This window comes from Cricetulus griseus, chromosome 4 (genome assembly GCF_003668045.3).
Source record: "Cricetulus griseus strain 17A/GY chromosome 4, alternate assembly CriGri-PICRH-1.0, whole genome shotgun sequence".
Classification (NCBI taxonomy): Eukaryota; Metazoa; Chordata; class Mammalia; order Rodentia; family Cricetidae; genus Cricetulus; species Cricetulus griseus.
In genome coordinates, this window is record NC_048597.1 from 89,634,037 (window position 1) to 89,649,381 (window position 15,345).

Sequence of the window (15,345 nt, forward strand, 5' to 3'; positions counted from 1 at the left end):
CACTAAAAAGCTGGTTTTGAGTGTTTTTATCTTAAAACTTGTAGACTATAGGGGCTAGGGAGATGGTTCGGTTGACCATAAAATACTGAGAACCTAGTTCATTTCCCCAGTGCTGACATAAAAATCCAAACACTTGTAGTTCCAGTACCTCCAGAGGCAGAGACTGGTTGCCTAAATCATACAGTTCTGGTTTCACTAAGAAACTCTGTTTGGAATAAAATAAGATGGACATCAGTTAAGGAAAACATCTGATTTCAACCTCTGGCCAGTAAATGATGTTCACACACAAACACAAACACACACAACAACAACAACAACAACAACAAAACCAAGTAGTCTCTATTTCAAAGCATTATTAGGTCTGGAGAAAATTGAAAACAAAGGACAGATAGGTCCTATATACTCCATACTTTATCCTAGCCACGTGATTTCCCATATTATTAACAATTTACATGGAGTAGACTGTGCCACAATTCATAAACCAAACTGGATACATCATTATTTAGTAAAGATATGATAATATGATACACCACAAACAACATCACACTGAATGATTTCACTTCCTGGATATGTTTCTGTGCTCCAGGGCAATAAAAATATGTCCATGTATTTTGTTCTCAATATTCTTACTGGTAGAATAATTTACTAATATTTTCAGTTCATTTTCTTCTGTTTAAGAGGGAGAAAGGGACAGATACCCCACATACTCTAAGAAAACAACAAAAATGGGCAAAATAAATGCTGTGGACATATAGATGGATTACAGCAAAACTTTTTGAGACAGAATCTCTAGTAATTGTAGACCTCAACCTTTCTATGTATATAAAGATGGTCTTGATCCCCTGATTCTCCTGCCTTTTGGTCTGCCAGTGCTGGGATTACAGATGTTTATAATAATGCCCAGATTATGTGGTGCTGAAGAGTAAACCCAAGACTTTGAACATGATAAAACATAGCTATCTGCTGGCATATGCCTCCATTCCTCATGACAATATTTTCATCCATAGCTGAAGATAAAAGTTTCTTGACACCAGCTTGGCCAAGTCTTTCCAGAAGGACTTCATTTCAGGAGGGAGCCCTGTTGTCAGTGGAGCTGAATGACATCATGACACCTGGGACTGGAGAAGATGAGCCTCAAATATGTTTTCCATTTTGTGCTTTTCTTAAACCTGAAGTAGGACCGCAGATGTGACGCTACAGGGAAGAATAATTTTGAGAAACTCCAGGGGATATTAGAAACTGAGTTGAAGGAGCTGTGGGAATGAGAGTGGCCATCACAGTCAACAAAAAAATTGAAATTTACATGAATGGACACAAATACATGGGATATGTATACACCTGCTGGCTCTGAAAATTTGAACTCTATGTAGAGTTAGACTTTGTAGAAACTTCCATGATGCTTGTCCTGCTCTTTATGTTCCTAGTCCTGTGGTATTCCAGCTATGTCTATTCCTTGGACCGTTCTTACTGTGCTGCAAAGACAAAACCCAGTGTGTACAAGGATGGGGAAATGGTGGTTGCTGCATTTTTCCCACTTTTTACTATTGTTTCAGATTCCATGACTGAGGATCCAAGAAACATGACCTACTATATTCAGTAAGTTCTTTTTTTCCCCTTTCTTCATTGTCTGCCTTATTTTTGAATAGATAATGCCTAGAAATACTATGTGTACATAATCTGTGCTGTCTACATCCTTCATAGTGCTCGTTCTACTCCATATCCCAAGAATTGCTTGTGAGTTATTTTTACTATTTCTATTTACTAGCTTTTTTGCCTCAAAAGAACAAAAGTATTCTAGTTTTGTTAATTCTGGCTTCTCCTTTCTGAGACTCAATAATCTCCTTATTATTTCACCATTACTGGCCCTCTTCCAGCTTGTGTTGTTACTGAATAATATCTAACAGCATTACCTAGAATCACAATACCAGCCTTTGGCATAGATTCTGTACAATGAGTATATGAAAAAATTCTCTTCCTGAATAGTAAAGGATCTTTATTTTTGAGTTACTTCTATTACCTCCTTTGAATTATTTGTATTTATATTGGTATTAAACCTCTGTTAAATGTATAGTTGGCAAAGATTTTCTTGCTCCATGGGCTTTTTCTTTACACGGTTGATTACTGCACAGAAGACATTTAGTTTCATGAAGGCCCACGTTATCATCTGTTGGCCTTAATTCTTGGACAAACATAGTCCTTCCCTACAACTATATTATGGACGGTACTTCCCATGTTCTCTTTTAGCAGCTTTACTGTTTCATTTAGGACTTTGATCCACTTGAATTCGTTTTTTGTTCAAGTTGATAGATACAGGTTTAATTTCATTCTTCTGCATGCAGACACCCAGTCTTCCCAGAACCATTAGTTGAAGATGCTTTCTTTTCTTTGGGATAGGTATTTCTGGCATTTTAGTCAAATATTAAGTTGCTGGGGTTACGTGTACTCAAGTTTGGGATTTGATTTTGTTCCATTGATCTACATGTCTGCTTTATGTCAGTACCATGTTGTTTTATTACTATGGCTCTCTAATATATATTAAGATCTAGAATTGCAATCCTCCAGCATCGTTCTTTATTCTCAGGATTGCTTTGTGTTTCATTTAAATATTAGGATAGAATTTTTATTTGTTACTGAAAAGAGATCAGATGGGATTTTGACTAGGATTGCATTGAGTCTGTAAAAGGATTTTGGTAGAATGGTCATTTTCATTATACTACTTCTACCAGTCAACAAGCATGGGTATCTTTGCATTTACTAGTGTCTTTCTTTCTTTGGAAATTTAAAGTTTTCATTAAAGAAATACTTCATTTTCTTGGTTAGATTTATTCCTAGATGATTTATTTTCCTTAAGGCTATTGTGAATGAGCATGTATTTATGATATCCTTCTTTGTATGTTTGTTGTTGGTGTGTCAAAAAAGCTATTGATTATGTAAGTTGATTCTGCATCCTCCCACATTGCTGAATTTGATAATCATTTCTTTTCTGGTAGAATTTTTAGGATATCTAATATATACTATCATGTCATCTTTAAGTAATGATAGTTTGACCTTTTCTTTGCTTACTTTGCTTAATTTCATTCTTGCTTCATTGTTCTAGCTAGTATTTCAAGCACAATATTAAAAAGGAATGGGGATGGTGAACAGCCCTGACTAATTTCTGAGTGGGATTACTCAAACTTATCTCCATATATGTTGACAATGCTGGATGTAGATTTTCTCATATATATCTTCTATTAAGTTGAGGCCTACTATTCTTTGGGACCTTGATCTTGAAGGCACCATGGATTTTGTCAAAGGATTTTTATACATCTATGGAGATAATCATGTGATTTTTGTCTGTAAGTCCATTATGTCATTTATTTTATTTATTGACTTGAGACATATGTTGAATCATCCCTACATTTCAAGGATAAAGCCAACTTGGCCATTGGTGGTGGTCTTTTTGTTGGATTCTGTTTGAAAGTATTTTGTTGAGTTCTTTTTAGACTATGTTCATTGAGGATATTGGCCTATGATTTCTTTACCTGGTTTTTTGTATTAGAGTGATACTGGCTTTGTAGAAGATGTCTGGGAGTGCTCATTCTGATTCTTTTCTTTTTTAATGGTTTAAGAAGGAATAGCTTAAGAAGGATCTGAAAGATTAATCATCTGGTAGAATATGAGGTGAAACCATCTGGCCCTGGTCTTTTTCAGCTGAAGACTTTTCATTATCATTTTAATCTCCTCATTTGGTGTGGTTCTATTTAGATGTTTGATTTCTGCTTGGTTTAATTTTTTGATTTGGCATAACCTGGAAAGTCATCTTTTTTTAAACTTTTCCAGATTAACAAAAAACAGGTTGTAAAATTTTCCCTCATGATAGTATCAATTTTTATGGTGCTTGTTGTAATGTTTCCCTTTTCATTTCTGATTTGGCTAATTTGGTTCCTCCCTTTTTTGTTTTGGTTAGTTGGGACAAAGGTGTGTAAATTTTGTTTCTCTTCTCAAAGAACCAGCTTTTGATTCACTGATTCTTTGTGTCGTTTTGCTTGTTTGAATGTTTGTTTTTGGTGACTTCTTCTCTGATTCTTATTATTTCATGCCCTTGATTTGTTTTGGATTTGGGTTGGGTTGGGTTTTTCTCTTTTTTTTCAAAATTTGAGTTGTATCATTAAGTCATTTATTTGTATTCATTCTAACTTTTAATGTACATACATAGAGTTTAAATTTTCTCATAAAACTGCTTTCAACGTGTTCAGAGGTTTTTTGTGCTGTGCTTTCATTTTCATTTAGTTCCAGGAAGTTTTTTATTTAATTCCTAATTTCTTCATTGACTCATTTATCATTCAATAATGAGTTGTTTAATCTCCATGAGTTTGTATATTTACTGGAAATATTTTGCTGTCAATTTTGCTTTATTGCATTGGTAAAAGATACAAGAAGTGTTTTCAATCCTTTTGAATTTGTAAAGATTTGTTTTGTGTTCTAGGATGTGGTCTATTTTAGAAAAGTTTCCAAGTGCCACTGACTAGAATGTGTATTCTTTTTGGTGTTTAATTAGAATATTCTGTAAATATCTGTTAAGGATACTTGATGTATGATGTCAACTAAACCTAATGCTTCTCTATTTTTTGTCTAGTTGACCTGTCTATTAAAGAAAGTGTGGATGTCCTAGACTTTGGAGAATATATGTTTAGGATAGAGATATCTTCTTGTTAACTTCTCCATTAGGCTAAAGTGTTCCTCTTCATCTCTTCTGATTAGTTTTAGTTTGAAGTCTATTTTGTCAGATACTCACTTAGCAATGCCTGTTTCCTTCTCTGTCTCAATTGATTGAAGTAATTTTGTCCAACATTTTACTCTAAGCTGGTGACTATATTTAAAAATGAGATGTGTCTCACCCAGGGCTACAGGAAAGTGAATCAGTCCAAAAGAGAAACAGAGCTCATGTCTTTAATCCCAGAACTAGAGTGTATAAGTGGCTCAGTGCAGTCTTGGGAAACAGTCTAGGATCCTGAGGCTTGATGGAGAACATTGCAGTCTGGAGATGCTATCTGAGGTTTGGTGGATTAACCCTTCAGTACAAGCATTGGTAGAGGTCAGAACTGTCTAGTGGCTGGCTGCTTTGCTTCTCTGACCTTCAGCTTGAACCCCAATATGTGTTTCTGGGTTTTTATTACTGGTGTTACAAGTGTGTGCAGGGACAGGAAAGTAACTTGATTCCTGTAAAAAAAAATGAGATGTGTCTCTTGGCAACCAGAGATAGATAAACTTTGTTTCTTGACCCATCAGGTCAGTCTGTGTGTTTTAATTGGAGAATTGAAGTTATTTGTATTTGACGTTATTGTTTTTCAATTGAAAATAGATTTTTTCATCCAACATATTCTAATAATGGTTTTGCCTCCACACCTCCTCCCATGTCCTCCCCACTTTCCCACCCACCCAAACCACACCCTTTCTTTCTCTTTTTCATTAGAAAAGAAACAGGTATTTAAAATAATAATATAAGATTTAAAAACAAAACTGGATAAAACAAACAAAAAAAGTCAAAGAAAAAGAAACACAGGCATAGAGACACACACATTCACCCACAAAGAAATCCATAAAAAATTAGAAACCATTATGTATGTGTGTCTGTGTATACATATATGTGTATGTGTGTAAATAGACATATATATATATGTGTGTGTGTGTGTGTGTGTGTGTGTGTGTGTGTGTGTGTGTGTGTGTGTGTAGATAGACAACAGATACATATGGAGAGAGACAGAGGACTTTAAGGGAGGAAATGTCTAGGCAAAGCATTACAAAACAAAAAGGTCTCCAAAAATATCATTGGGTTCAATTTTTCTTGGCCACCTACTGCTGGGCATGAGACCTGCCCTTAAGTGTGGTTTGTATACCCAATTGGACCCCATTGGGAAAAAACTGATTTTACCTTTGCAAGTTGTTGTCAACTGGAGATAATTTTTAGATTAGGGAATGGGGCTTGTGTCTACTTCACCTTTCAGTGCTGAGACCTCATCTGGCTTAGACATGTGCAGGTCCTGTGCATGCTGCCAGGCTCTGTGAGTTCATATGTGTGTCTGTCCTGGTGTGCCTAGAAGTCCTTGTTTCCTTGCTGTTCTCCCTTCTAGCTCTTCGATCTGTCTGCCTCATCTTCCATAGGGTTCCCTGAGCTCTGTGGAGAGGGGTTTGATGGAGACATCCCATTTATGACTGAGGGTTCAAAGTCTCTCATTCTCTGCACATTTTCCAATTGTAGATATCTGCATCTATTCCCACCTCCCATGGAAGAAAGTTTCTGTAATGATGGCTGATCAAGATACTTATCTAAGATTACAGTAGAATGTGATCAGGGGTCATTTTATTGCTATGTTCTTTTAGTAGAACAGTAGTGTTTTCACTTAGGATCCTGGGCTACCTAATCTTGGGTTCCTGGCCACCCAAGCAGCATTGGATATTGGTTAATTACTCTCACAACTTTTGGGGCACTGTTGTATTAGTGTATCTTACAGGCAGGTCACCATTGTAGATCACAGAGTTTGTAGCTGGGTGGGTGTTTAACTTTCTCCTCTGAGAGTGTGCAATAATACTAGGCAGTAGGGGTGAAGGTTCTAAGTAGGCACCAGTTCAAATTCTCCTAGGTTGAGTCTAGAGATTGGAAATGACTTGGGTGAAATGAAATGATATGAAAAAAATGGGACAGGGCTACTATACAGGATATAGATTCTGTTTCTATGTCTAGATTGTGGGGGCCGATCTGGATGGGTGGAAAGATTAGATATGGTGTGGAATACTCCAGTGGGTTCATGCATAGCTGTGGAGAATCCTAGCCCAAGCTTTTTTATGGTGCAGGCAGGAAAGGCCAGACTGTGCCGGTACACTGGTTGTGGGACCCATTCTAGTTCTGGTGGGTTATGGGGAAGGAATGGAGGTCAGGGGTATTTACCAGGCTAGAACCTGAAGTAAGACATGGGAATACTGGGAACATAGTGAAGTGATATAGGCAATGCAAAAAGGACTTGGTGGTGGTGGCAGGTAGAGCAAGTCCTGGAAGAAGCCTAGAGCTTTTCTGTATTTCAACTGGGCTATTGGCTTAGGAGTGGGGGCATGTGTCCACTTCTCCATTCAGCTCTTAAGATCTCACCAGGGCACAGGCCCCCCAGGGCATAGGCCCTGAGCATTCTGCTTCAGTCTCTGTGAGTTCATATGTGCACCAGCCCTGTTATGCCTAGGAACCCTTGAATCCTTAGTGTCCTCCATCATCTCTGGCTCTTACATTGTTGAGTCCTGAGGGGAGAGATTTGATGGAGACAGCTCTTTTAGGACAAGGACAAGTGTTTCAAGGTCTCTCACTCTCTACATACTGCCCGGCTGCAGGTCTCTGTATTTGTTCCTATCTGCTGTAGGAGAAGCTTCTCTGATGATGGCTGAGCAAGGAACAGATCTACAAATATAACAGAATATCATTAGGAGTCATTTTATTGCTATGTTCTTTTAATAGAACAGTACTATTTGGTTTTCATCTATGTCCCTGAATTATCTAATCTCAGGTTATTTGTCACCCAAGCAGCATTGGATGCTATCTCATGGTGTGGGCCTTAACTGAAACCACTATCTTGCATATCTTGAAAGCAGGTCCATAACTGTATATGGAAGAGGTCACAGCTGGGTTGGTATTTACCTTTCTCCTCTAATAGCATGCAAAATACCCTCAAGTCCCATGAATAATATAGTCCATAGAGGTAAAATCTCTAGGCAGACACGTCTCTGTCTTCTCCATCTTCAATGAGTTGTGCAGAATCTGTCTTCAGCAATACTGCCTTTCTACAAGTTTGTGGAGACCAAAAAATAGCTTTGGCAATTGCTTAGGTTGTTTGGGGATTGTGATGGGACCCCCTATGACCAAAAACACAGTTAGATGTAAACTATCCTGGTACTGGATGTTGCATTTGGTGACAAGAGATGTCCATTTTGGACTCTGTATTACCATCATTTGGCAATTTCATTTAGAGCACTTGCATATATGTATATATTATAGGTAGCTTCTACTGTATTGTTTTCTTATGACCCTTCATAGTTTGAGCTGTCCCTCCCACATTTTCTCCCTCATCCCCTCTTCCCTCCCCTGTCACTGTTGAACACCCCATTCCAGGCCACACAAATCCACTCATAACTATCTATACTATGCCCCCTTCCCAGGAAGATCCATCCGTTCCCCTATCCAACCCCTTACTTTCTACCTAACCCTGGTGTTATATGTATTGTAGCCTGATTACCAATGATTTCACAGCTAACATCCACATATGAGCAAATGCATGTCATATTTGTCTTTCTGGATCTGAGTTACCTAACTCAGGATGATTTTTTTCTAGTTTTATCAATTTATGTGAAAATTTCATGATTTCATGTCATCTGTACATATATGGTTTTATGTACGTATATAGGACTTACCAATGACAAAATCATGTGATATTTGTCTTTTTAAGACTGATGTAATTCACTTAATAGGGTTATGTCCAGTTACTCCCATTTTCCTGCAAGTGACATAAATTCATTCTTTACAGCTGAATAAAATTCTGTTGTACATGTATAACAGACATGTATAATGGACATGTATAAATATACATGCACATTTTTCTTTATTCATAGCTCTGTTAGTGGACACTACGGTTAGCTTCATACCTTAGCTTCTGTGAATAATACTGAATATGGATTATGAGAGAGATGTGCTTCTCCTGGAGTCGTATTTAAGAACTTCTTTTATAGCTTAGTGTGTGGATGTTGCTTCCACTTTCACTCTTGCTGCCAAGGAACTAAATTGCTGAGGTTGCATTTGGTTTATCTCTCAGTGCCCTGTTTTGCTGTTTTCTGCCATCCTTTTACTTCTTTGTGGGCCTTTGAATCTCTTTGATTTGGGGATGTCCTTCTGTATATATATTTCTCTTATTGGTTGATAAATGAAACACTGTTTGGCCAATAGAGGCAGGAAGATAGGGGGCCTAGGAGATGAGAAGTCTGGGAAAGGTAGGCAGAGGGAGGCTGCGACAAGATGCAATGAAGCCGCCAAAAGGAGGAACAGGTACAGACCTTTTTCCGGCAAGCCAAGACCACATGGAAATATACAGATTAATACAAAAGGGTTAATAATTACCATGTAAAATACTATAACAAAAGCAAGTCAAGGGAAAATGGTTTGTTTTGACTTACACTTCCAGAGAGATACTATTCATCATGTCAGGTAAGACATGACAGCAGGAGAGAAATCATAATGGCAGGAGCAGGACTTTGGCTGGTCACATTGTATTTTCACTAGGGAAACAAGAGATTGGACATGAACTGAAGCCAATGCAAAGCCCAAAAGCCTCTCCCCAGTGACCCACTACCTCCAGTGAGGGTTAGCCTTTTGAAAGATCCACCACCTCCATTAATGTCATCAACTGAGGTCAGAGTCCAGATAAGATGATGTGGGAGATACCTGACATTCAAACCACTGCACCCCTAAATACTCTTGTGTCTTCTATTCAGGTTAAATTCAAAGAACTACCAGATTGTTCTGGCGATGGTTTTTGCCATTGAAGAGATCAACCAGAACCCCCACCTTTTACCCAATGTGTCTCTGGGATATGACATCTATAATGTCCTGTTCACTGAATGGTGGACACTGGATAGATGCATCACATGGCTGTCAGGGCCGAAGAAGTATGTACCTAATTACACCTGTAGGAGAGAAATGAAGTCTGTTGCAGTACTCACAGGAGTATCGGGGATAGTATCTTCCCATATAGCAACACTGCTGGAACTCTACAAATATCCACAGGTGAGAATGAGTGGAGTGGAGAGACATAAAAACACTTAAGTTCAGTGCCATTCCAAGGACTCAAAAGATGGTGAAAGAAAATTGTGCTTATGCTATGTCAAAGCTTATAATCCCAGAGTAAGTATCCGGTGACTCGGTGAGTGACATATCCACATTTTCTTTGTCTAGGACAGAGAAACCGGAAGGCAGGAGCAGACAGTGATTACCTGGAACTCTGCATGATCAGGAATTTTCCAGAAAGCTCTCAGGAAGTAGAAGACCAGAATTTTAATGGTATTATGGTCTAGAGATGTAGCTTTAGGAGTAAAGTATTTAATCCACAAGCATGAGTTTGGATCTCTAGCACTCAAATAAAATCTGGCCATGGCAGTGTACATCTTTAACTTCAGTTCTGCTAAAGTAGAGAGTACCTCACAGACCAGTCAGGCTAGCCAAAACAGTGAGCTGCAGGTTCACTTAGAGAACTGTGCTCAAAAGGAAAAGAAAAAATAAAGTGAGGAATGAGAGAGTAAGAATTCCAATATTAACCTTCGACCTCATGTGCACACATATGCAGATGTGATGAACAAATACTCTTCATCACTCCAGCTGCTTCTAAAAGCCTGGGAGGATTGGGCATGTACATTATGTATGCTTCCTCCTCTTAACTCTGCTTCTCTCTTCTTTTCTTTTCAGCTGGCCATTGGGTCTTTTGATCTTAACCTCAACAATCATGACCAGTTTCCTGATCTCTATCAGATGGCCTCCAAGGATACATCTCTGCCCCATGGCATTGTCTCCTTGTTGAATTATTTTCACTGAAATTGGGTGGGGTTGATTGTGTCTGAAGGACAAAAAGGTGTTGAGATAATCTCAGACTTGGGGGCAGAAATGGACAAAAACAGAATATGTGTAGATTTTGTGGAAATGCTCCCAGTCAGTGAAGTATCCTATTTAGCAAGCAGACAATTGATTCCTACACGGCTTCTGAAGTCATCAGCAAACGTGATCATTGCCTATGGTGACAGTGACTTTCTGAGAGGTTTCCTGTTTTATTTAAAACACAGTTTAGTTACCATGAAAGTCTGGATCATGAACTCAGAATGGGATGTTTTCCTCCATTCAAAGCATTTCATTTTGCAGTCATTCCATGGGAGCCTCATTTTCACACATCACCACAAAGAAATCTCTGGTTTCAGAAACTTTATCCAAACAGTTCACCCTTCCAAATACCCAGAAGATTTTTACCTTACACGGTTCTGGTTCTACTTTTTTAACTGCTCATTTGCTGACGATGACTGTAATACACTGGAGAACTGTGCGCCTAATGTTTCCTTGCTTGAATCACCTAAGGATTCTTTTGATATGGTCATGAGTGAGTACGCTTATAACACATACAATGCTGTGTATGCTGTGGCCCACAGCCTTCATGAGATGCTTCTTCATCAAGTAGAAGTAAAACCAATCAGAAAGGCAGAAGACCTGATATTTTCAGCCTGGCAGGTAATGTGTCTCCCACAGGATTGCTCGTAATTTCAACAATGTGATTTTTCTAAATTTATTCTTTAGGAGGCCACACTACTTGTCTTAGGATCTCTAAGAGCACAAAATAAACAACTTGTAACAATGAAAAGGGGGTAAGTTGAGATATATACAGAAATGGTTAAAGGAACAAAGTATCTGTGGAAAGAAGGAAATGTGTTCTAAATTCACATCAGTGTTTTGTGTTTCCATATCGATTATTTCTATATGAAACATACAGAACATATCTAGTCTTATGAATCCCATAGGATGCAGTGGAGGCTGTGGACATAGGCTGGGGGGGCAGGGCTGACTGTGGAGGACAGAGTGCCTAGGCACATGGAATCATGGAGAAAGGAGTCTGCAGAGAAAAGCTGGAGGGAAAAACCAACAAGAGTATTATACTAAGTATGTGGAGTCCCACCCATGGACAAGAGGCTTCAGAAGAAAGGGAAGGGACTGAGCTGACTGGAGATGGAACACCTCACAGGAATGCCACAGCATGCAGCAAAGCCTGTGGAGTCAGGCAGGGCAGCAGAGATGAATAAGGGTAGGGTGCCCAGGCATATATAATTCCACAACATTCAATAAAGACTACAGAAGAAGGTAGGGGTGGAGCTGTCCCAGGGTAAGGTGCTCAGACACAGATAGCTAATCTAATTTCAACAGCATCAATAAGTTAAGAAAAGGAAATGAAGGATACAAATATGAAAAGGTGAAGTCAAAACATCCTCCCTTCTAGATAACAATATTCTATACATACAAGACCCTAAAGACTCCATCAAAAACTCTTAGACCTCATAAACACTTTTAGCAAATTGTCAAGACAAAAAATATTAACACAAAAATCATCAATCTTCCTGTATACCAATGTTTAATGTACAACCAAAAAATGCGGAAATAATCCCATTGACAATAGCTACAAAGAAGTTAAATATCTGAGAATAAACCTGACCAAAGCAACGAAACATCTCTACCATGAAAACTTTAATAAATTGAAGAAATTAATTGAGGAAGGCATCAGAAAGTGGAAAGACCTCCCATCTTAATAGATCATATAAACTGATAATGTAGAATGGTCACCCTATACAGAGAAACTGACATATTACATCTAATTTCAATCAAAATAACAACACTATCATGAAATATCAACATGCATAATGAAATCACCAGCCACTCTGTCAACCTGGACAGTGGAAATTCACAAAGTCCCACAACTAGGTGAAGACCTTCAGGCAATCAGTGCCTACTGAGAGAGGGAGAATAAGTTTTCCTCCAAGATGTGCACCCTGATAGGTTATCCTATCCCAAGTATATACAAAGAACACAAAATGGACTCAGTATGGTGTGTGTGTGTGTGTGTGTGTGTGTGTGCGTGCGTGCGTGCGTGCGTGCGTGCGTGCGTGCGTGCGTGCGTGCGTGCGTGCGTGCGTGCGTGCGTGTGTGTGTGTGTGTGTGTGTGTGTACAAAGGTCATAAGATTAAGAGGGAGGTGGGGTCATGGGAGGAATTGAGATGAAAAGGGGGAATAGAAATTATGTAAATGCAGTTTTGTTTAGTCAGGTATGAAATTCTCTAGAAAATAATTTTTAAAACAGCGTATTCTTCACAGGCATATAAAAATTCTTAAAAACTAATATGAAAGCACAAAAAAACAAGGACAGTCAAAACAATCCTAAACAAAATGAAGTGAATACAACTGGAGGTATCATCAAACTCCCACTGTACTTACACACTACAGAACTGTGAGTCATTTTACACTGAAGAGCTATTGGTGGTTATTAAATAAATAACATGGTACCAGCACAAAAACAGACATGTGATCAATGGAATAGAATAGAATGGGATAGGATAGGATAGAACAATAAAGAACCTAGATACAAATCCACACAATTACAGCCAACTCATTTTTCAGATAAACCTGCCAAATACACATTGAAAAAAAGGCAGTATTTCAACAAATGGTGCTGTGTGGAAACTGGATTTTAATATGTAGGAAATGAAACTATATTCTTGTTTCTTACCCTGAACAAAACTAAACTTAAAATTGATCATGGAACTCAACATAAGTCACGACAGTCATGATGCCCTATAACTGCTAGAGGGAAAGGACCAAGAATATGCTTCAACTTATGGACACATGTAAGAGTTTTCTGAAATGACTCTTGTCATCATAGGAAATAAGACAACAAAACAAATGGGATCTCATAAAACTAAAATTTTCTGTACAACAAAACAAACTTTCAAGTAAAGAGGCATCCCACAGAAAGGAAAATATTTTCCAGCTCTATATCCAATTAAGAATTGGTATGAGCCGGGTAGTGGTGGCACACACCCTTAATCCCAGCACTCGGGAGGCAGAGGCAGGTAGATCTCTGTCAGTTCCAGGCCAGCCTGGTCTACAAGAGGTAGTTCCTGGACAGTCTCCAAACCTACAGAGAAACCTTGTCTTGAAAAACCAAAAAAAGAGTCCATCTAACCCCAGTTAGAATGGTTATCATAAAAAAACTAAAAAAACAAATGATAACAACTGCTATTATAGATGTGGAGAAGAGGGGCCCTTATACACTCTGGCAGTAGTGGAAACTAGTGCAGCCACTCTGGAAATCAATCTGGAGGCTTCAGAAAAAGCTCAAATGGAGCTACCATATTACCCTGCTATACCATCCCTGGTAATACAACAAAGGACTCTACATCTGACTACAGGGAAGTAGAGAAGAACAGAAGAGATGGTTAATCACAATGAAGAGTATATAATAAAGCCATGTGCAAAGCTACTATATGAAACCCAACTTAAAATAATAATTTCTTAAAGTTAGAGTGTAGATGCACTGCCCAGCTGGGTAACCTGCATGTTTATAGAAGCACCTAAGCATGGTATAACTATCCCATGTACAACTGAAAATGCATTATATATTAAACAAGATCATAATTATGCCTAACATGATATTACTATCACCCAAACAATCACAAATGCATTATAAATTTAGAATAGGTAGCAATGTTCTTTTAGGGACAATCTCAAATTTAAATATGATAACCATTGATATTCTCTTAATTGATGCTTTATTACATAAAACAGAAATTGAAGAAAGAAAACACAAAGATATGTACAAGTGAATCCCTAACAAAATATGACAGAAACACTCAGGTCAATTATTGTGGTGGTTTGAAAGAAAATGTCCCACAAAGGGAGTGGCACTATTATGAGGTGTGGCTTTGTTGACGTAAGTGTAGCCTTTTTGGAGAAAGTGTGTCACAGTAGGAGTGGCTTTTGAGGTGTCTTTTCTCAAGCTTCACTGCCTGTGACACACATAGTCCACTTAAGTTGCCTTCTGATCATGACATAGCCAGCACCATGTCTGAAACTGTAAGCGGCCATCTCAATTAAATGTTTTTCTTTATAAGAGTTGCCATCATCATGGTGTCTCTTCATAGCAATTGAAACCCTAAGACAGAAGTTGGTACCAGGGCCTGGGGTATTGCTGTGATAGACCTGAGCATGTGTTTGTTTGGAGGAATTTGGACATTGGTACTTTGGGTTAGCAAACCAGTGGGATGCATTAAGCATTGCTTAAATGAGCCATAGCAGTAGAAGCATGGAAAACAGTGGTGCTAAGAGTTTGAACTGAGAGAGGCCTTGCTCAAGATGTTTCAGAGAAGAAGAATTTTAGCATGTTGCCTAGAGATTGTACTTGTGATATTTTGTTGAAGACTGTGGCTACTTCTTGCCCTTCTCAGAAGAGTTTGTGTGGGGCTAAAGTGAAGAGTTGGATTAATCCCATTGACAGTGGAAATCTTAAAACAGCCTGGTATAGACTCTGTTGTTTGGTTATTAGTTGAAACTCTAATGAAGATTTATAATGAAAAGGAGCAAGCTGAGCAAATAAAAATATAAATGTAAAAATTGAGAAAGGGCCACCAGGAAGGGGAAAAAAACTAAATCCTGTATTCAAGGAGATAAACAGATTAAGAAATGGAATAAAGGGAGTGATGACCTCAGGGCAAGATCCCACCCAGCTAAATTTCCAACTTAAGAAAAAAGAA

General features: G+C 38.3%; 1 protein-coding gene across 1 annotated transcript in view; it reads left to right on the top strand.

The window, feature by feature from the left end:
- The first annotated feature begins 1,393 nt into the window (after positions 1-1,393).
- Positions 1,394-15,345, top strand: part of LOC100756752 (vomeronasal type-2 receptor 116) — a 35,419-nt gene continuing 21,467 nt past the window's right edge. The window contains 3 exon segments of the mRNA XM_027416083.2: positions 1,394-1,596; positions 9,508-9,799; positions 10,475-11,281. Coding sequence (XP_027271884.1) covers positions 1,394-1,596; positions 9,508-9,799; positions 10,475-11,281 — 1,302 coding nt within the window.